This window comes from Carcharodon carcharias, chromosome 6 (genome assembly GCF_017639515.1).
Source record: "Carcharodon carcharias isolate sCarCar2 chromosome 6, sCarCar2.pri, whole genome shotgun sequence".
Classification (NCBI taxonomy): Eukaryota; Metazoa; Chordata; class Chondrichthyes; order Lamniformes; family Lamnidae; genus Carcharodon; species Carcharodon carcharias.
The window spans coordinates 145,236,528-145,259,484 of NC_054472.1; the positions used below are offsets into that span (position 1 = coordinate 145,236,528).

Sequence of the window (22,957 nt, forward strand, 5' to 3'; positions counted from 1 at the left end):
AGAGTTACTGATGGCCCCTCCTCCCACCCCCCACCCGGTCACTGAATTCCCACACTCCTTATGATCTGTCATTATGCTCTCTACAAATTGGTTAAGGACAGTACCAGGCTTCACTTCCGTCTACACACCACACATGGCAAAACAGCCTGCAAACATTCATTGCCCATGTTCTCAGAGTGACTGTTGACCAATTGGGAAGTTTGCAAAAGTATCTGTGGGATTGAACTACAGCAAAAGCTTCAGGTCTTCAGGAGAGGAGGAGGAACTAGAGGACTCCAGTGAGCCAAACCTTCCTGAGTGGCATGAATCTAGTCAGGCATCAGGATCACATCAAATTTATAAAAAGGAAACAGACTATTTGGTCCAACTAGTTTTTTGTCCACACAGCCCTAGTCCTTATCCACGTGGCTGCCCCGTTCCCATATCTTTTTATTCCTGTTCCTTCAACAATCTATCTAATCTATTCTTCAGTGAAAACACTGTCTACTATCTGACTGTGGAGGATGTCCAAATCCTATCATCCTCCTTTTGTACAATTTCTCAGCAGGGGTTGCTAGATGGATTCTGGTGAAAAAGACATTTCAATTCATTTGACTACAACCTCTCACAATACCAGTTGGACATTGGGTCACTGGATAACCATCAGAAAATGGCTGAATTTTGCATTTCTCTTAATTTCTCATCTCAGGAAGAGAGCGGTAGGAGTTTAGGAGTTGGCCTCAGTAACCTTGATTGGGAACCAGGGAAAAAAATTGGACTGAAGGACCTCTTCCCTGAACCCACCTAGTCACCTCTGCTGGAAAGTGTGTACATGGACTTCAGATGATGACTGTGATAGACTTGGCCATGATGTCCATAATGTTAAAACAGCTTGACGATGTTCATAGTTTGGGCTTTCATAGAAATATAGAAGCAGGAGTAGGTCATTTGGCCCTTCGAGCCTGCTCCGCTATTCAATATGATCATGGCTGATCCTCTATCTCAATTCCATACTCCCGCTCTCTCCCCATACCTCTTGTTGCCTTTCGTTCTTAAATATATTCAGTGACTTGGCCTCCACAGCCCTCTGTGGTAGAGAATTCCACAGGTTCACCACCCTCTGAGTGAAGAAGCTTCTCCCTATCTCAATCCTAAATGGCTTACCCTGTATCCTGAGATTGTGACCCCTTGTTCTAGATCCCCAGCCAGAGGAAACATCATCCCTGCATCCAATCTGTTCAGCCCTGTCTGAATTTTATACATTTCAATGAGATCCCCTTTCATTCTCCTAAACTCCAGTGAATACAGGGCTAGTCGGCCCAATCTCTTCTCATACGACAATCCTGCCATCCCAGAAATTAGTCAGGTGGACCTTCGCTGCACTCCCTGTATGGCAAGTGTACCCTTTCTTAGGTAAGGAGACCCAAAACTGCACACAATACTCCAGGTGTGGTCTCATCAAGGTCCTGTACAGCTGCAGTAAGACATCCTTGCTCCTGCACGCAAGTCCTCTCACAATGAAGGCCAACATATTATTTGCCTTCTTAACTACTTGCTGCACCTGCATGCTTACTTTCAGTGATTGGTGTACAAGGACACCCTTTTTACATCAACATTTCTCAATCTATCACCATTTAAATAATACTCTGCAATCCTGTTTTTCCTACCAAAGTGAGTAACTTCATACTTATCCACATTATATTGCATCTGCCATATATTTGCCCACTCACTCAACTTGTCTAAATCGTCTTGAAGCCTTTTAACATCTTCCTCGCCACTCACATTCCCATCTAGTTTTGTGTCATCAGCAAACTTGGAAACATTATATTTGGTTCCCTCAACCAAATCATTGATATATATTGTGAATAGCTGAGCCCAAGCACTTATCCCTGCGATACCCCGCTAGTCACCGCCTGCCATTTCAAAAAAGACTTATTTATTTCCACTCTCTGTTTCCTGTCTGCTAACCAATTCTCAATCCATGCCAATATATTACCCCCAATCCCATGTGCTTTAATTTTGCACACTAACCTCTTATATGGGACTTTATCAAAAGCTTTCTGAAAATCTAAATACACCACGTCGACTGTCTATCTATTTTGCTAGTTACGTCCTCAAAAAACTCCTCTAGGTCTGTCAAACATGATTTCCCTTTCATAAATCCATGTCGACCTTGTCTAATCTCATTGATATTTTCTATGTTTTGTTATCAATCCTTTATAATGGACTTTAGCATGTTCTCAACCACTAATGTTAGGCTAACTGGTCTGTAATTCCGTCTTTTCTCTCCCTCCTTTTTTAAATAATGGGGTTACATTTGCCACCCTCTGATCTGCTGGGACCGTTCCAGAATCTACAAAATTTTGGAAGATGACAACTAATGCATCCACTATTTCCATGGCCACCTCCTTTAGTACCCTGGGATGCAGATTATCAGGCCCCGAGGATTTATCGGCTTTCAGTCCCATTAATTTTTCCAGCACCATTTTTTTAGCAATACTAATTTCCTGCAATTCCTCCTCCTCACTTGACCTTTGGTTCTCTAGTATTCCTGGGAAGTTATTTGTGTCTTCCTCCTCAGTGCAGACTCGATGGGCCGAAGGGCCTCTTCTGCACTGTGATTCTGTGATAAAGTAGCTGTTTAATTGCTCTGCCTTATCCTTGTTCTCTATTATAAATTCTCCTGTTTCAGACTGTAAAGGACCTACATTTGTCTTTACATACTTATAGAAGCTTTTACAGTCCACTTATGTTCCTTGCAAGTTTACTCTCATACTCTATTTTTCCCCTCTTAATCAATCTCTTGGTCCTCCTTTGCCGAATTCTAAACTGCTCCCAATCCTCAGGCTTGCTACTTTTTCTAGCAACTTTATATGACTCCTCTTTAGATCTAATACTACCTTTAATTTATTTTTTTAGGCATGGTTGGACTGCTTTTCCTGTTGTGTTTTTGCGCCAGAAAGGAATATATAACTGTTGCAATGGATACGTTCATGCCTTAAATATTAGCCATTGCCTATCCACCATCAATGAAGTTCCCCAATCTATCTTAGCTAACTCACGCCTCAGACCTTTGTAGTTTCCTTTGTTTAGATTTAGGACCCTAGTTTTGGATTCAACTACTTCACTTTCCATCCTAGTGAAGAATTCTGTCATGTTATGGTCGCTGTTCCCTGAAGGACCACGCACAACAAGATTATTAATTAACCCTTTCTCGTTGCACAAAATCAAATCTAGGATAGCCTGTTCCCTAGTTGGTTCCTTGATGTACTGGTCTAAAAAACCATCTCCTACACACTCCAGGAATTCATTCGCCACAGAATTAATTTGGTTTGCCCAGTCTAAATGTAGATTAAAGTTATCCATGATTACTGTAGCACCCTTGTTATATGCATCTCTAATTTCCTGGTTAGTTTCCCCCTGCCCCTTACCTTACCACTACTGTTTGGCCTATATACAACTCCCACTAATGTTTTCTGCTCCTTGTTGCTTCTTAGCTCTACCCAGACTGATTCTACATCTAGATTTTCTAAGCCATTATCCTCTCTCACTAATGCACTGATTTCATCCTTAACTAACAACGTAACGCCACCTGCTTTTCCTTTTTGCCTGACCTCCCGAAACATCGAATACCCTTGGATATTCAGTTCCCAGGCTTGGTCACCCTGCAGCCATATCTCCATAATTGCAGTCATACCGTACCTATTTACATCTATTTGCGCTGTTAATTCATCTACCTTATTGCAAATGCTCTATGCATTCAGATACAGTGCCTTTAGACTTGTCTTTTTACACATTTTTTTTTGTACAATGGCCCTATTAGCTCCTAGCTCCTTAATCCTCTGCCTTCCACTTTTGCTTTCTACTTTTCTGTCTTTCATTCTTATCTTTGTTTCCCTCTCTTGCGTCTCCCCACTCAGGTCCCCACCCCCTGTCAATCTATTTTAAACCCTCCCCCACAGTACTAGCAAATACCCCTGTGAGGATATTGGTCCTGGTCCTGCTGGGGTGCAACCTGTCCAGCTTGTACAGGTCCCATCTTCCCCAGAATCAATCCCAATGCCTCAGGAATCTAAATCTCTCCCCCCTACACCATCTTTTCAGTACATCTGGCCTATTCTCGTATTCGCGATCTCACTAGCACGTGGCACTGGGAATAATCCTGAAATTACTACCTTTGAGTTCCTGCCTATTAATTTATTTCCTAGCTCCTTATATTCAGCTTGCAGGACCTCATCCCTTTTTTATCTATGTCATTGGTACTGATATGGACCACAACCTCTGGCTGTTCACCCACCCCCTTCAGAATGTCCTGCAACCGCTCAGTGACATCTTTAACCCTGGCACCAGGGAGGCAACAAACCATCCTCGTGTCATCCTGGGCCGCAGAAACAGCTATCTGTTTCCCTTATGATAGAATCCCCTATCACTATTGTTCTTCCACTCTTTTTTTTCTCCCCCCTCCCCACACAGTTGAGCCACGTGCGGTGCCATGGACCTGACTCTTGCTGCATTTCCCTGAGAAACCATCTCCCCCAGCAGTATCCAAAACTGAAAATCTGTTAGCGAGCGAGATGGATCCAGGGGACTCCTGCATTACCTGCCTAGTGCCTTTACTCTATCTGGGGTTCACCCATTCCCTTTCTGCCTGTGCACTCTTTACCTACGATGTGATCACCTCACTGTACATGCTATCCAAGAAGATCTCAGCCCTGCAGATGCTCCACAGCGACTCCAGCCACTGCTTCACGTCAGAAACATGGATTTCAAGTAGGTGAAGCTGAAGACAATTCCTGTGCATGTGGTCACCATGGACATTGGAAATGTGCCTGACTTCTGACATCGCGCAGGAGGAGTATTCCACGTGATCGAACTGCCCGGCCAAGACTTACCCCTATATTACTCCCTTTACTTTTACTTCCTCTAGATTAGAGAATATTAAGGCCAGTAGAAATATTCACAAAGTCTTACTTAAGAATGCCTCTGCTCTTCCTTCTGAGGAAAGGTAGAAAATGAAAGGATTACCTCCTTCCCTCTTCAGTGAACTCTCGCACTCACCAAACTCCAACTGAAGCACTCAAATGCAGCCCAAAGCAGCACAGGGCCTGATAATCTACATCCCAGGGTACTAAAGGATGTGGCCATGGAAATAGTGGATGCTTTGGTTGTCATCTTCTAAAATTCTGTAGATCCTGGAACAGTCCCAGCAGATTGGAGGGTGGCAAATGTAACCCCACTATTTAAGAAAGGAGGGAGAGAGAAAACAGGGAATTACAGACCAGTAAGCCTAACATCAGTGGTAGAGAAGATGCTGGAGTCTATTATAAAGGATGTGATAACAGGACATTTAGAAAATATCAATGGGATTAGACAAAGTCAGCATGGATTTATGAAAGGGAAATCATGTTTGACAAACCTACAGTTTGTCAGTGCAGACATAAGCAGCATTGTAGATGGCTTGCTTTTATGCTGTCTGAATCTAGCTTCTGAAAACCTGTTTAAGCCAATTAACTAATTAACTAGCTGCAAGCAGAGCCTGGATGAGCCCTGTTTTAAAGCTGGACTAAAACTCACCTCCTCCCAATCCAAAGAGCAACTTTTGCTAATTGCTTAATCAAAGAAAGACTAGACTATAGATAGAAATGAAGCCTTAAATTTAATTAACCCTTAAAACTCCCTCACTCACCAAACTCCAACTGAAGCACTCAAATGCAGCCCAAAGCAGCACTTCAATTCCATTTGCAGAGGCATCACAGTGTGATCTTTGCATCATAAGTTGATTTATTTTATTGTCTAAATGTTCTGTTTGTGTGTTTTTTGTTTGAAGTGGTGTCAGCATTGGTCTGGAGCCCTGGGAGCTGTTGAGATCTGTCTGTCCAGTGCCTACAACCAAATTCCTATACACAAGCCAGATGAACAAGAGGTAGGAGGCAGACCTGACTGCAGTGAGTCTAATTGTGAAAGTGGTTAGCTGGAGGAAGCCCCAGTGAAAGTTTGAACTGGGCTGTGGGGAGTTTAGAATCGGTGTCAGACTAGGAACTGGTGTGAATTTTGAGCTCAGTATCAGCATCCAGTTCTTCCATGGAATGTCTAGTGTATTAGATACTGTCTAAAGCTCCCTCAACACTGTCCCATCAAATACTCCCAGGGCGGGTACAGCATGGTTAGATAAAGAATGAAGCTCGCTCGAGCAAACCACATGAGATTCTTGAGTCACATTCTAGGCAATAGTAGAAGAGCAAGGCAGCTGAGCACCCCCCTCCTCCCCCGACCTCACATTTGCCCTTTATAATGCTGTGAGGGGCAGGTGAACAAAAGTGCAGCCGTTAGGCTTTCTGGAGTCAACCCCAAAACCAACACTATTTCAGAGATGGAAATATTTCCACAGAATCAGTGGTCACTCCATTGAGCTATTGGTCATTTCTTGATTATGATCAGAAATATAAAAAATAGGAGCAGGTGTAGACCATCCGGCCCCTCAAGCCTGCTCTACCATTCAATAAGATCATGGCTGATCTTCTTGTGTTAAAAATATTCAATGACCCTGCCTCCACCACCTTCTGAGGCAGTTCCAAAGTCGCAAAACTCTCCTCATCTCTATCCTAAGATGGTGACCCCTAATTTCAAAACTGTGCCCCCTTGTTCTGGTCTCACCCACAAGAGGAAACATCCTTTCCATGTCCACCTTGTGAAGGCTGTTCAGGACCTTGTATACTTCAACCAAATCATCCCTCACTCTTCTAAATTCCAGTGGAAACATGCCCAGTCTGTCCAAGCTTTCCTCATAAGACAACCCACTCATTCCAGGTACCAATCTAGTAAACCTCCTCTGAACCGCTTCCTTTACATCCTTCCTTAAATAAGGAGACCAAAACTGCAAACCGTATTCGAGGTGCGGTCTCACCAATCCCCTGCATATTTGAAGCATAACATCCTTACTTTTATGTTCAATTCCTCTTGTAATAAAGGATAGCATTCCATTAGCCTTCTTAATTACTTCCGTGATGAAAGCAAAGCACTGCGTATGCTGGAAATCTGAAATAAAAACAAAAATTGCTGGAAAAACTCAGCAGGCCTGGCAACATCTGTGGAGAGAGAAACACAGTTAACGTTTCAAGTCTGTATGACTCTTCTTCTGAAGAAGATTCTGAGGGGTCTTGACAGGGTTGATGTGAAGAGGATGTTTCCTCTTGTGGGAAAATCTAGTACAAGAGGCCACCTACTTAAAAATAAAGGGGTGCCCATTTAGGACAGAAATGGGAGAATTTTTTCTAGGTGTTGAGTCTTTGGAACTCTTTGAAGAAGACTCATGTGGATTCAAAACGTTAACTCTGTTTCTCTCTCCACAGATGCTGCCAGACCTGCTGAGTTTTTCCAGCATTTTTGTTTTTATTGTAACTTTGCATGCCTGATCTGCATCATTGGAAGTGTGGACCTACATTTGTCAAGCAGTGTATATCCTAAATAGCAAGGCTATTAAATGGATTGTGCACATTCCATTTTATTACATCGTTGGCCCATTGTACGCTGAGTATGGAAACACAGAGCTCAAGAATTTCCAAGTCAAAAGCCCCCAAAGTGTCAACTTTGGCTCAATAGTAGCACTCTCATTGCTAAGTCAGCAGGTTATGGGTTCAAGCCTCACCCCAGAAAGTTGAATATATAATCTAGATTGAGGGAGTGTTGCATTTTCAGAGGTGTTGTCTTTCAAATGAGATATTAAATTAAGGCCCTACCAGCCATCTCAATCCCAAAGAGAACTTGGGATATTGAATAAGGTCAATTAACTAATTGGACTTTCCTCCTCCTCTGTTCTAATAGTTAATCCCCTTGGCACTTGGTTCATGATGGTCTGGATATCTTTGGACTGCTGCTCTGATCTAATGCAATATCTTTGCTGTCCTTAGGGGCAATGCATCCTGGGATAGTATGCTATCCTCCATTGTGCGCACTCTTCCACATCACTCATCCACCAGGAATATTGTATCCTTTGCAGATAAGCAAAATCAGTTGGGATGAAGAAATCATTCAGGTCAATTTACTCTCACCCTTCTGGGATTGCAACCCAGCTTCAAGGACCAGTTGAATTGACAAGACCTTCATTTTAACATATTTTTGTTGCATGTTTTTTGGATCAATCAGGAATGTCTTGTTCCTTGCTCCTAATTTTCATCCCATGTCTCCTGGAGGCAATGATTTAAAAAAAAATGTTCTCCAGATATGCCAAGGCTGCATTTAATGCCAATCTTCAGTTACCCTGAGAAGGTGGCAATGGACTGTCTCCTTCCAACTCTGCAGTCCTTTTGGTGATGGTGCACGACTGGAGATTCCAGGATATTGACTCAGTGATAATGGCAATATGTTATAAGGTATGGGTAAATTAGCTGTGTCTCAGTGGGAGGGAGCACTGTCACCTTGGAGTCAGAAGGTTGTGGGTTCAAAACCCACCCCAGTGATTCGAGCGTGGAATCCGAATGACCCAGCCTGCATTACTGAGGGACTGTTGTACTGTTGGCGATGCCACCTTTTGGATGAGACATTAAACCAAAGCCTTGCCAGTCTCCTCAGGCGGAAGTAATAGATCTCATGTCATTATTATTATGACCAGTCCTTGGGCGAGGGTCCCCAAAATTGTTATGCTTCTGGATGAGGAGGGATGAACTGGCTCCCCTTCTTTATTGAACCCCCTCAATTGGTTGCAGCAAGGTTAAATTAAAAAGCATCCCTCCCCTCGTGGATACCTTTCCCTGGTCCAAATGTATTTATGTTTTAAATGAGCCAATTTACCAGGCTCTCTTGAGTCAGAGAAAGAGTAAATTTATTAGTTACTAAAATGTGAGGAAAATATAATAAAAATGCAACAGACATACACACACATTAGAAATGAGAAGTGAGTCCAGAAACAAAAGTTAACAAAGATATACGAATCAGTCTTTGGCTTGTCTGTGAGGAGTAAATGGTGAAACGTTGCAGCCATTAAGTTGAGTGATTCCGGTAGAGCTGACTTTGGTAGTTGAGCAGTTGGTTTGGAGATTCTTGGTTCTGCAGGTTAGCTGAAAGGGGTTGTCCTGTTTCCTTTTCGACTGTGGCTTTGCTGATTTGTGACTTGCTTCCAGCAATCAGGGAGAGAAGACTGTTTTTACCTGTAAGCGCAAGGATGCCTAGTTGATGTTCTTCAGTTCTGACCTTCACATTGACACAGCACACACTAGAACAACAGACTAGCACACAGAAACCAGGGTTGCAGTTCACTTTTTAATCATTTTTCTTGTTTATTCCTGGAAAGGAAAGAACAAACATATCTTTCACTCTGAAATTGCTTTCTTTCAATTTAGATCACGTCCACAGTCTGGGATATAACTCGCAGGAGCTGGTTTCTGCTGAGATGGTAATCAGCCTCCATTATCTCTGAGACCACAGGAGATTACAGTTCAGTTTTTGCATTGCATCCCTTCCTTTGAAGTGTTTCTGTCTGAAGGAGGCCTTGACACCTTTTTTAGATGTGACCTTCCATTCTCTCTGGACTAGTTGGTCAAGTGTAATCCATGTAGGAATTTTCTAGCGAATGGTTACTTTACAATCCCAGTCAGCTTTTGCTTGTGGGTGCTTTTTTTTAAAAAAAACACATCTTACTTAAAAGTTCAATATGTCTTGAAGTGATTTGGAGCTATGATCCATGGTCATGACATTATTTTGAAAACTGAGGATAAGCAGTGGAGTTCTCCTGGTGTCCTGGCCAATACAAGCAAAATATTGCAGCTTGTGGTAGCATGCTTTGTGCAAATTGGCTGCTGTGTTAACTGCATTACAACAGTGACTACACGTATTTCTTAGGCTATAAAGTGCTTTGGGATGTGCAGAGTTTGTGAAAGGTGCTCTATAAATGCAAACATTTCCTTTTTACTTGCTTTATAATATCCTTCAATTAATGCAACCTGGTCTGGCCTACGTTTGACCCTTAATGCTTTCTGACATGGCCTAGCAAGTTAAAAGACTTGCTAAGGAAGCCCATAGCCGGGCCAACTTGGGTTGGGCAATAAATTTGCTAGTGTTGCCCAAATGCAGAGAACAAATAAAAGAAAGCACCCTGATGGGGCTGACTCGTGTTGGGATATGATTTATGAGTGATTCAAACCCAAGCAACAGCATGGATGCTCAGGGCCACTCCTATTCACTATGTAGAGGTGGTTAGAGAGACAGATTGAGGCATCCTGGTAGGGGTCTGCTGGGGGAGAGGAAACAGGGGGGATTGGTGAAGGAATGGCTGTTGGTTGTCGTTAAGAAACTCTTAATTCCTTTTATATCAGCATCAGAGCACGGCTGTCCTAGCTGTGGCTCGTGGGAATGGAGCGGACACATTTAATTGCTCGCCATTCATGATGAAAATGAAACAAGGATATGGATGTGTTTCGTGGAACCCTCATCCCTTGGACTATTGGACAGGTCAGTAATCCCAGCGTCAGAAAGGGACAATTCATCTCCATTTTCAGAGACCCAGGAGGTAATTATGGTACACAACGGAGTGCTGAGCCACACAGTGTTGATTCTCAGTTAATTTCAGCTGAGTCACAATAGGGCACAAGAATGGTTCTTGGTTCCCTCCGGGAAGGGGCGGTGGAAATACAAGTCAAGCTGCCTGCTCCTGGTTTAACATTGTAACTCGTGCTGCCAAGCGTAAGGATCAGATCCAGCTGCGATGTTCCCCTGTCCCAAAGGCTGAAAAGTCTACCAATATGAAGGCCCTTTATGATGAGTGCCTACTATAGGTTAGACCAATGGGCTAGTGCCCTAAGACTCATTTAGAGAGGACAGGAGGGAACTTGTATCATGGTCAGAATCTTGCAGACTCTGAAAGTTTTCAGGAGGCAAGACCATTTTTGGGTCCCAACCCTGTTCACAACACCTTCTGGGGTAATTTCACAGGAGGCGCCCAATTCAGAGGCCACCAGAGACCACATTACTGTGCAATGAAGAATTGCAAGCAGCTTGTGGAGGTGGTTGGTCGAATCAGCATGTGAGACTTTCAAGGCCGGCCAGTGAGAATGCTGCTGGTGTGATTGGGACACAAGAGAACCGGACAAAATGGAGGGGTGAAATGGCTAGAGGCAATGGCCACCACTTGCTTATTACCAGTTCTATTCCTTGGAAGGAAATTACAAATCTCTGCTTGTGGAGTACCTCGGGCTTGCTGATTTTCATCTTAAGGTGGTAGATTTAGTTTATTTGTCATGGTGCACTGCCCTCCCACTTTCTGTGCACTGTTAGCTGACCAACTGCAGACACAGCAGGGGTCCTGCATGACTCCAGTAGAACTAATTTATACTGGAACATTGCTGATAATTGATTGTTGATGAGTCTTAATCACACAGTATATAAAAAGGAAGAGAGTAGCTAAAGAAGTATTGGTCCCTTTGAAGCAGAGACTGGAGGAATTATTATGGGGAATGAGGAAATGGTAGAGAAGTTAAACAAATATTTTGTGCCTCTCTTCACAGCAGAAAACACAAGTTGCGTAGCAGTAATACAGGGTAACCTAGGTGCTAAAGGGAGAGGAGATTAAGTAAATTAATATCAGCAGAGAAAAAGTATCGGAGAAACTTAAGGAGCTAAAATTGAACAAATCCCTGGGACCTGGCAGCCTACACCCTAAGGTTCTAAAAGAGATAGCTGCAGAGGTAGTGGATATACTAGCTATGATTTTCCAAAATTCTCTAGATTCTGGAACGGTTCCTGCAGATTGGAAGTTGGTAAATGTGACACCACTATTCAAGAAAGGAGGGAGAGAGAAAGCCAGGAACTACAGGCCTGTTAGCCTGACATCGATCATTGGGGAAAGTGCTGGAATCTATTGTTAAGGAAGTCTTAACAATGTACTTAGATAATCATAGCATGATCAAAGTCAACATGGTTTATGAAAGGGAAATAGTGTTTGACAAATTTATTAGAATCTTTTGAGGATTTAACAAGAAGGGTAGTTAAAGGGGAACCAGTAGATAAAGTATAGTACACCTGGATTTCCATTAGGCATTTGATAAGGCACCAGACAAAAGGTTAATAGACAAGATAAGGGCTCACAGAGTTGGGGAGTAATGTATTACCATGGATAGAGGATTGATTAACGGACAGGAAGCAAAGAGTAGGCATAAGTGGGACATTCTTAAGTTGGCAAGGTGTGACTAGTGGAATGTCACAAGGATCATTGCTGGGCACTCAACTATTTATAATCTATACTAATGACATACAAAGAGACAGACAGTAATGTATCTAAGTTTGCTGATGGTACAAAGCTAGGTGGAAATGTACGATGTGAGAGATGCTGCAAAGAGACATCGACAGGTTAAGTGAGTGGGCAACAAGATGGTAGATGGAGTATAATGTGGGGAAGTGTGAGGTTATTCACTTTGATCGTAAGAATAGAAAAGCAGAATATCTTTTAAAATGTGTGAAACTTGTAAACATTGATGCTCAGAGAGACTTGGATGTGCTCACACTAGGAACTCAGAAAGTTAGCACGCAGGTACAACCAGTAATTAGGAAGGCAAATGGCATGTTGGCCTTTATATAAAGGGGAGTAGAGCACAGGAATAAAGAAGTCTTGCTACAATGTACAGGGCTTTGGTGAGGCCACACTTGGAGTACTGTGTGCAGTTTTGGTCTCCATATTTAAGGAAAGGTATACTTGTATTGGAGGCTGTACAACGAAGATTCACTGGATTGGTCCCTGGGATTAGAGGGTTGTCCTAGGAAGAGAGGCTGAGTAAATTGGACCTATATTCTCTGGAGTTTAGAAGACTGAAAGACCATCTCATTATAACATCCAAGATTCTGAAGAAGCTAGACAGGGTAGACACAGAAATTGTTTCCGCTGGTGGGGGAATCTAAAACATGGGGGAGCAGTCTCAGGTTAAAGGGATGATTGTGAAGGATGGAGATGAAGGGAAATTTCTTCACATAAAAGGTGATGAATCTTTGGAATTCTCTATCCCAGCGGGTTGTGGATGCTCCATCGTTGACTATATTTAAGGCTGGGATAGACAGATTTCTGGTCTCTCAGGAACCAAGGATATGGGAATTGGACAGGAAAGTGGAGTTGAAGCCCAAGATCAGTCATGATCTTATTGAATGGCAGAGCAGGCTTGATGGGCCAATGGTCTACTACTGCTCCTATCTCTTGTGTTCCTGTGTTAATTAATTTCCTGCTGCTGATGCACGGGCTGTCACCCTAACCAGGCGGCCCCTGGGAAATGGAACCAGTGGTGGAAACTTGGGAATATGGAGTTGGCATCAAGGGTGATGCTGCCCTCTGCTGCTGTTAGAGGTCATTGCATCTCCAGCTCTGTAGGAACATAGGAACAGAAGTTGGCCATTCATCCTCTTGAGCCTGTTCCATCATTTAGTAAGGTCATGGCTAATCTGCATCTTAAATCCATATTACTTAATACCCCTACCCAGTGAAAATTTATAGATCTCAGTTTTAAAAATTTCAATTGACCTGTTTGAACGCAGGTCCAAGATATAAGGATTTATTTTTAACCCAACTCTGGGAATCAAAGCAGATGAGTTGGGGCTTTAAAATGGCTTACTGCCCATTCCATTTGTAACTATATGTTTGGTGGTTGCAGCATTTGCCAGAAACAGGTCAAAGCCTACATCTAAGGTCAAAGTTTCTACATCTCAGGGTCCGATTATGACAATATAAGAGATCTTGTGGTGCAGTGGGCAGCATCCCTACCTCTGTGCCAGAAGCTCCGGGTTCAGGTCCCACGCCAGGAATCGTTGACCGTGGAAGGTGATATGGTTCAAAGGATTGATAATCAGCTGGGAATCCTTCCATCACCTCCCCACTATTCCCCAAGGGGGAAAAAAGTGTGTGAAGATACGCAAAAAAAAATTATGAGAATGGAACCTGGGATTGAGCGGGGGAAGCCATTACAGTTCTTAGAGGCTGGTCGACAAACAGAGGGGGGATGAAGTTTCTTTTAATGCAATGAGTTGCTATGATTTGGAATTTACTTCTGAAAGGATGTTAGATGCAGATTCATTAATAATTTTCAAAAATGAAGGGAAGAGGTACTTGAAAAGAATCATTTTACAGGCTATGGGGGAGGGAAATGGGCCTAATTGGATATCTCCTTCAAAGGGGACACATGGCCTCCTGTGTATTCTCTGGCAGCTGTTGGGAAGAATAAAGACACCCTTCAAGGGCTATTAGGGATGGGAAATAAATGCTGGCCCAGCCAGTGACACCCACATTCCCATGAACGTTTACAAAAAACAGTTCCACAGAGGCAGCTTTAGAGGCAGGGGGCGAGAGTAAATTTGGAAAGGTGTGCATCAGGTCAGCTCTCCAGCATTCTCACCTCCATGCACTTTGCTGGAGACGGGTTAAAACCAGAGGCAGCTGCCCGCCCAGCTGTGCTGTGCTAGGATAATTTAAATGTCAAACAGAAAGGTTGAATTGAATGCCATGAGCTCTTGTGAACAGCACACTGGCTCCTTGCTGGTGAAAGGAAGGACTTGACAGTGGGAGGTCAGAGACTTGTAACTTTTCAGGCTGCGGAACAGCTCAGTGGCAGCAATCATCGATTGTTGTAAAAACACATCTGGTTCACTAATGTCCTTTGGGGAAGGAAATTTGCCATCCTTACCTGGTCTGGCCTATATTGCAACTCTAGATCCACAGCAATGTGGTTGACTCTTAACTGTCCTCTGAAATGGCCAAGCAAGCTACTCAGTTCAAGGGCAATTTTAGATGGGCAACAAATGCTGGCCTTGCCAGTGATGTCCACATCCCATGAAAGAATAAATTTTTAAAGAATGGTGAGGCTGCTGTTTGCCCATGTGTCACCCTTGCTATAGAGTTTAGAAACAGTAAAGTTGGATGACTCTCATGGCCATACGCATTACACTTTTCAACCGTTCCACAGTCGCTAATGGCAGCTGCAGTGCCAACCTGCCACTCCATCAGTCTGGCCCTCAGCAGCACTCCTGCTGATCTCTCAGTGGGGCTGCTGGCCTCCATTAGAATCTGACGTTCCCGCTTTAATTCAATGGCAAATGCGGAGGCAGCCATTTACCCTGTCATGCACCTCTGACCTATGTGGGGTTGGGGCCCAAGGATTATCTCGACGCATGAAAAAGATTGCAGCAGAGTTTCGCTTTGTAGGTGCTGACACACTCGTGGGATGTTCCTTGCATTTTTGGTCTTTTAAAGCAGTTGACCGGCTGATTGACTTGTTCAAAATGGAACAAGGTGGGTTACAGTCCAGAAAGAAAGGAAACATTTATATAGTGCTTTTCATGACCACCAGAAGATCAAAGCATCGTGCAACGAATTAAATACGTTTGAAGTGTAGTCACTATAGTAATGTAGGAAATGTGGCAGCCAATGTTTTCACAGCAAACTCCCACAGACAGCAATGTGGCAATGGCCACATAATCTTTTATTTGTGATGTTGACTGAGGTATAAATATTTGCTAGGATACCAGGAATAACTCCCCTGCTCATGTTCAGAATAGGAGATCTTTCACATTCACCCAAGAAGACAGATGAGAACTCAATTTAAATTCTCGTCAAAAGGACCGTACCTCTGACAATGCAGCACTCCCTTAATGCTGCACCGAAGTGTCAACCTTGATTTTTGTGCTCAGGTCCTGGAGTGTGTTACAATCCCTGTGAGGGAACCGTAAACCAAAATAACCACATTTGCTGAATGACCCCCGAATAAAGAAAAATACTAACAAGATTCCACTTTTTGTAGCTTTTGCTTTAACAAGAATCAGAATCCATGTAAATCATGCACAAATTAAGAGGCAAATTACTGTTAGTACTAACTATAAATTACTCAAGTAGCAGATACAATAAAGACTATCTCACAAGATTACAAACATTCATATTGCTCCCTGCACAAATGTGGCACCATGTGTAATCTGATAATCTTTCCAACTCAGCCTCCTGAACATTTCAGATCTCACTTTTTTCACTCAATGGTCCTTGAGCCACCTGCAATCGTAGCTCCACTCCTTCCGTGGCCCCCAGAGACAATTGTCAATCAAACAGTAGACTCCTGCAAAACCACCTTACCAAGGTGCACAATAGCCTTGATGGCACAGATTTTCCAGAGACTCCTCTATTTGATTCCTTTCATAAACCTCATTAAATGGTCTGGTCAGCTCTGGCAAAACTGAAGCAAAGCTGTAGAATTGCCTAACTACCAATCTCTGCTCTCCCTCTTCACCTTTCTGTCCTGTTGAAATGTAGTATGTGCACAGAGCTCCTTATAAATGTGCCTTCTCTGCTCTCCCCTCTGCTGCAACACAACTTTGTTCTTTGTTCAGTAGCTTCTTTGTCTTCTCTATGTCTGACAGCCTTTTTATATCTTCCTTCCTGTTGGTACTGCTTCCAGGTCAAGGGTTTCTAGGATATGGACCAGTATTTCTTATTATCCAAGAAAATTACGATTGATTCCTTTACAATTGATGCAAACTCTTAAAAGTTTTTTCAAATATTCTTAAAAACAATTATAGATGCCACAGATCTTTGAAAGAAATTACAAATTTTCCTTACTGTACTGCACCTTGGTCAAAAGTCTTCTCAAGTCGAGTTTGACCAAAGAAATTTGGAACTCACGATTGACAGTGCTACCAACTGAGCCACATGAAGAGCACCTTGCACCTCCCAAATTAGCTACCCTGTGGTTGCTAATTGCACTGGAGGCCCACATAGGGTGGTCGGTTTTTCACTAAACATCCTGGTGTCCTGACAGTTTTCTCCAGATTGCTCAAATGTCCTGATTTTCATCATCCCTGCTGAGGCCCCTCCCCTTTAACCCCCTCATGTTCCATTTACTGTCAGCAAACCCCGCCCCCCCCCCCCCCCCCCCCCCCCAGAAAATCCTTCTCATGCTGCATTGCACTCTGGGAGTCGGAATTATGGAGGGAGAGAGATGAGAGAGTACTTCCTGGTATCATTCTCTTCACATTAAGCAAACTTTGCCTTCAAGTAAGACTGAGATGAGGGACTGTCCAGCTGGCTCTCAAGTGCTGAGTGTGTGGTTGCTGTTGCGGTTGGTGTTTAGGGGCTAGAGGCGCCATGAAGCTATCTCTCCCTCTGTCTCCCTCACTGCCCTTCAGCCGCTCCACCATGATGCACAGACCCTGGGCCTTCCCCAGCTATCCGGCCAGTCACTTCACTCTAGATCTATCAAAAACAAATCAAATATATCAAGGTTTTTAATTTTGAAAACCATCTGCAAATAATAATAAAAATTACTGCACCAAACAGGCTGGAATTTATTGGCAGTCTTATTTTTAAAAAAAATGAATGGAGCCATCTATATCAGATGAGATATGTCTTTTTTTTATCAGTTTTATTGGTATTTTTGGATAAAGGGAGCCTCTCTTTCTCTCTCAATGACATTGGGAGTGGGTGATGTATGCTTGCTGAGCCTGAGCTGTTGGTGCATACTTGCTGCGTGGGCCCAGTTTGATCAAACAGCGGGTTCAAAGCAGTTAGTGTGCAAGGGGGAGTGGAGAAGGTAAGAAGGAAGGGGTAAGTGGAGGGAAGAAGGTAAGGAGGGAGGGATAAGTGGAGGGGAAAGGTGGGTAAGAGGAGGGGGAGGGCCAACGGGGGAGGGCTGGCAGCCACTGATTTACAGGAGGCACTGTTATTAATTTATAGGAGTTACCAGGGTAATTTATAGGAAGTCTTAGGGGTAATTCACCTTCATGACCTCCTCTAAATTAATACCATGACATCCTGGGAGTCAGGAGGGAATCAGCCTCTGGGTGACGGCAGAAGATTGACAGGTATCTGAACAATGGCATGTTCAACTTGAAAAATTGCTTGCGGCTCTGGGTGTAATCAAATGGAAGGACAAAATGCTTGAGGTACATTTGCTAGTTTAAAATCCAGCTACTGGCCAAAAACGTCTACTGTTAGAACCCAGTGTGCAAATGAAAATAAACAAGGCTTTTAAATGGAAATTTGTCTTACTTTATTGTGCAATGCAGAGGATTCTGGCTGGGGTCTTGTGACAAAAGAAGCCTTGGTTCAGTTTATTTTTAAGAAAATGAGGCAGAAATGACATTGAAGCACAAGTTTGTGGCTTGTAACTGCTGTCTTCAATGACTGGGCTCTTAATAAGGTTGCCAACTCTGGCTGGACATATTCTGGGAGATATCATTGCATGACCACCTACCTTCAACAGCCCCTCCCCCATTCTCCTGCCATTGGTCACCCAACATGTCAATCATTACAGGGCCCTGCCTTCCCAAGGCTTTTCAATGTATCCCAGTTTTGATTTTTGAAAATCTGGTCACCCTTGGCTCACACCCAATAAGAACTGAAGGACTGCTCTGAACAGATTTCACAAAGAATAAAAGCAAAAAAAAAAACTTGAAAAAAAATTAATAATTGGATTAAAAAAGGGGTAAAGATAGAGGAGAGAGTTCATGGTCTGAAATTGTTGAACTCAATGTTAAGTCTGGAAGGCTGTAAAATGCCTAATTGGAAGGAGGTGCTGTTCATCCAGTTTGCTTTGGGCTTCATTGGAATATTGCAGCTGACCAAGGACGGACATGTGGACATGAGAGCAAGATGGTGTGTTGAAATGGCAAGTGACAGGAAGGTCTGGGTCATGCTTGTGGACTGTGAGAAGGTGTTTAGCAAAGCTGTCATCCAGTCTGCGTTTAGTCTCCCCAATGTAGAGGAGACCACATTGGGAGCAGCGGATGCAGTAGACTAAATTGAAGGAGGTGAAAGTGAAGCACTGCTTCACCTGAAAGGAGTGTCTGGGGCTTTGGACAATGAGGAGGGAGGAGGTAAAGGGGTAGGTGTTGCACCTTCTGCAATTGCATGGGAAGGTGCTGTGGGTTGGGGATGTGGAGTGGACCCGGGTGTCACGGAGGGAATGGTCCCTATGGACAGGGGGATGAGCGGAAGATGTGTTTGGTGGTGGCATCATGCTGGAGTTGGTGGAAATGCTGAAGGATGATTCTTTGAATACGAAGGCTGGTGGGGTGAAAAGTGAGGACATGGGGAACCCTATCATGGTTCTGGGAGGACGGGGTGAGGGCAGAGGTGCGGGAGATGGGTCAGACACGTTGAGGGCCCTGTCAACCACGGTGAAGGGAAACCTTCGGAAAAAGGAAAATTCAGGCCAGTGTGTTTTGCACTTGTTGCTCTTGCTTGCTAGGGAGTTTTGGCCTTAATTTTGAAGCTAGCAGAGAACACTGTTATAGATCTGCTTCTCTCAAGTACTCAAATATGGTGTGCCAAATGGGCCAAAAGTCACAGTCTGTTACTGTGTGTGCAAAAGAATGAGAATTTTCTTGAGAATGATAACAAACAATCCAGACTGGTGTGCAGATGTTCAAAGACTGCAACACCCCAAATAAACAGGAATTAGTGCATGCAGGACCTACAAACTCAGCGAAAGTCCAACCTCTAATCCTGATAATTTTAAGGAAACCTTTTAATAGCAGGCAGTGGGGGAGAAGTTGCAGAAAGGGAAACAGACCAGGAGAATCACATTAGTTTGCATAATGATTACCTTATTTGCAAGTGAATTAATGACTATTTCTACCTTGAATTCTATGTTTGTGATATGAATTGAATTATACTGTTATTTATTTAAATGCAGACTGTTATACCAATGATTTGGTCAAAAATACTTCTTTAACAAGTTTTAAGAATAAAGGTGATGTACACAAGAATTGCTCTGATGACTCCATTTTCTAAACCAGACCTCATACTGCCATTGCTGTCCCCTGCATGATCTTACTGGATGTGAGCCTTGCATAAAGACACTCAAAGTGACACCATCTGTTCAACATGTTGCTGTTTGTGGGAGTATGCTGTGTACAAATTAGCTTCCCCATTTCCTTCATTACCACAGTAACTACGCCCCGTAAGTACTTCAGTGACTGTAAAGTGCTGTGGAGCATCCTGTGGTTGTGAAAGATGCTAAATAAGTGCAAATTTCTTTCATGGCATGTGGTCATTACTGGCAAGGACAGCATTGATTGCCTATCCCTCGTTGCCCTTGAAAAGGTGATGTTAATCCGCCTGCTAAAACTGCTGCAGTCCATACAGTGATACATTTCCAAGTCAGGATGGTGTGTGACCTGAAGGGTAATTTGCAGGTGGTGGCGTTCCCATGCATCTGCTGCCCTTGTTCTTCCCAGTGGCAGAAGTTGCTGTCAAAGAAGCCTTATTGAGCTCTGCAGTGTAACTTACAGATATTACACACCAAAGCCACATGTGCCGGTGGTGTATGGTGTTGAGCTTCTTGTGTGCTGGAGTTGCATTCATCCAGGCAAATGCAGAGTATTCCATTATACTCTTGATTTGTTTCTTGTCGATGGTGCACATGCTTTGGGGAGTAATGAGGTGAGTTACTCTCTGCATGATTCCCAGCCTCTTGTAGCAGTATTTGTACTGCTGGTCCCATTAAGTTTCTGGTCAGAGGTAATCCCTTGGATGTTGATGGTGAGGTGTTTAATGCTGGTAATGTTTCAAAATAGGATGAAGGTCGGAGATTAGCCATTTGTGGCCGATAATGGGCCAGAATGAAATAATGGAGGTGTATGGATGAATATCCTGGGAAAGAGTCTATAGGGTACAGGGTCTGTGGAAGGAAATTAAATGGGTGGGTTGAGCTCGTGATAGGGAAGAATGTACAGAATCTTTGAGAAGAGTTTAAATGGGTAGGTTGAGTCTACTACAGGGGCAAATTGTATAGGATCTCTGGGAAGAGTGAGTCTTTCTTATTCAGTAAAATAGAGTACATTTGTAGAGTAAATAAGAAATTTCAGGATTATGTACTTTGGATTTCTGAAGTCTGTGATTTTTCTTCTCATCTCTTTTAAGATCCTTGGAATATTGTTGACCTGACTTCACCCAGCCGGTTGCTGACCATTTGTGCCAACCATAGCAGTGTGTTAGACTATATGCAGCGTGTCCTAGAGAAGGCTCGGACCATGTATGATGCCCATGCCTATCTCCACTGGTACTGGAAGCACGGCTGTGAAGAGGGAGACTTCTTGCAAGCCTTCGAGATTCTGGATTCTGTGGTGAAGGAATACAGTGCTGCAGGAGATCACTGACCATCAATATTACTGATTTACATGTGTCATTAATAAGTGTTGATGTATGGGACAGGAGCGGCAGGGACTAGGTGCTGGCCTTTCTCCTCTAGACTGAAGATTATTATCCAGCTCTGTCTCCTGGTTTGAAATATGGGAAGTCACAGTCTAATTATTGGTATGGGCAATGGGGAAATGTTCACACTTGTTCATTCTGATGTGGATGAGGCACAGTGTTGGGAGAAGTAGTTTTACTCTGTCTCCAGCTATGCTGTTCCTGTCCTGGGAGTGTTGTATGCTGAGTAAATTATAGTCTTTAGCACAACATTCAACTCAGCTCTATCTTTTTAATAAAAGTGCTAACTGCAGTTGCTCCATTGGTTCTGAGTGTCAGTGGCTACTGTCTTATGGGAAAATCAATAAGATTGCAGGGCTAGAATTTTCCCTCTGTTGGGGGGAAGCTTGAGAGGGGGCATGCGGAGGCACGCCTCCGATCGGCACCCCGATTGGGGTGCGTCACCATTTTAAGTGGGCGGGCCAATTAAGGCCCACTCAGCGTGATGTCCGCCAGGAAGCGCTATGCGCTCCCTGTGCTGGTGGGGGAGTGGGGAGGGGGGGGGGGTGGTATTCCCTGAGCCGAGCATGTATTCTTTCGCGCATGTGTATGAAAGAGCGCACTCATCTCCCTGAGGCTAAGTTCTGCCTCAGGGAGATTGGCTCTAAAATAAAAAATCTGAAAAATAGAAAAAAAAAATTTCCCTGACATGTCCCATCATGAGTTGGGACATGTCCAGAACTTTTAAATACAGTTTAATTACATTTTAAAAAACCTGCATGAAACCTCTTCCTGCCCATGGATGAGGTTTCATGCTTTTTCTAATGCCCCCAGGGTTCCTGGCCTGCCCACCAACCTTAAGGTTGGATGGGCAGGTCCATTAATTAATTTAACGACTTTGTCAATGGCCTCAATTGGCCATTAACAGGTCAGCAGGTGCACATCTGATTCTGCTGAGCCCCTGCCTACCTGAAAATTTAAATGGGGCAGGGAGATCCTGGCCCAGGTTTATTGTTTGGTCTGCTGCTGAGGTTATAAGAGTGCTCCAAGTGGTTGAGTGCCTGTGGACTGGGAAGTTGAAATAACAAGCAGTGGTCCTGTCCCTGACCATTGTCCATGGATCAGCTAACTCAAGTGAGGCTGTAGAACGAACCTTGGACTAATTGCTGAGCTTAGATAACTCAGTACAGGCTAAAGGTTGAATCCTGTCTGTGTGGCATAGTACTAGGCTAGCCAGTGCATTTATTCACTCAGCCACCAGGGGTATCACAACCTTATATTTGAGAACCATATCTGAGAACAGTTTTAAAATAAAACTAAACATACTTGCAGGTAGCGAAACACAACTTGAGATCTTGATTGATTTATTTAACTTTGTACATAACTTGTTTTTGGGGCTGCTGGCCTTAAATTTATTGCTAATGATTTTATTTAAAAAAAAAACTGTTATTAAACAGTATTTACTCTTTATGGAGAAGAGCTTTTTTGGATTTTCTTTCCCTTCATGGATAATTCAGTCGTTAGGTGACACTAAAGATAGAGGGTGGTTTGTTCTTGATGGTTTGGGTGATCATTCCTGGTTTTTTCCTTATGAGTACTGGTTGAGGCTGAGCCATGGCTTTGGTGTAATTTTGCTGGAAGGAAGAAAATCACACAATGAAATAACATGCCAACTAGCAAGAGACATAAATCTTAATTGTACAGAGCCTTGGTCCGACACCTTGTTGAGCATTGCATTGAATTTTAAGCACCAAATCTCAGGATCGATAGATAGGGCATGGAGCAGATACAGTATAAGTTCTCCAGAATTATACTGGGGCTTAATAGGTTAAAAAA

General features: G+C 43.3%; 2 protein-coding genes across 3 annotated transcripts in view; one reads left to right on the top strand and one right to left on the bottom strand.

The window, feature by feature from the left end:
* Nucleotides 1-21,358, top strand: part of LOC121279425 (tubulin delta chain-like) — an 86,998-nt gene extending 65,640 nt beyond the window's left edge. The window contains exons 7-10 of the mRNA XM_041190667.1: nt 5,807-5,902; nt 7,887-7,962; nt 10,287-10,422; nt 20,852-21,358. Coding sequence (XP_041046601.1) covers nt 5,807-5,902; nt 7,887-7,962; nt 10,287-10,422; nt 20,852-21,087 — 544 coding nt within the window. The 3' untranslated portion in view covers nt 21,088-21,358. The remainder of the gene's footprint in view (nt 1-5,806; nt 5,903-7,886; nt 7,963-10,286; nt 10,423-20,851) is intronic.
* Nucleotides 21,359-22,447: 1,089 nt separating this feature from the next.
* Nucleotides 22,448-22,957, bottom strand: part of kif9 (kinesin family member 9) — a 192,821-nt gene continuing 192,311 nt past the window's right edge. For both annotated transcript variants that reach the window (XM_041190665.1, XM_041190666.1), the window contains one exon: nt 22,448-22,755. In XM_041190665.1, coding sequence (XP_041046599.1) covers nt 22,642-22,755 — 114 coding nt within the window. In that variant the 3' untranslated portion in view covers nt 22,448-22,641. The remainder of the gene's footprint in view (nt 22,756-22,957) is intronic.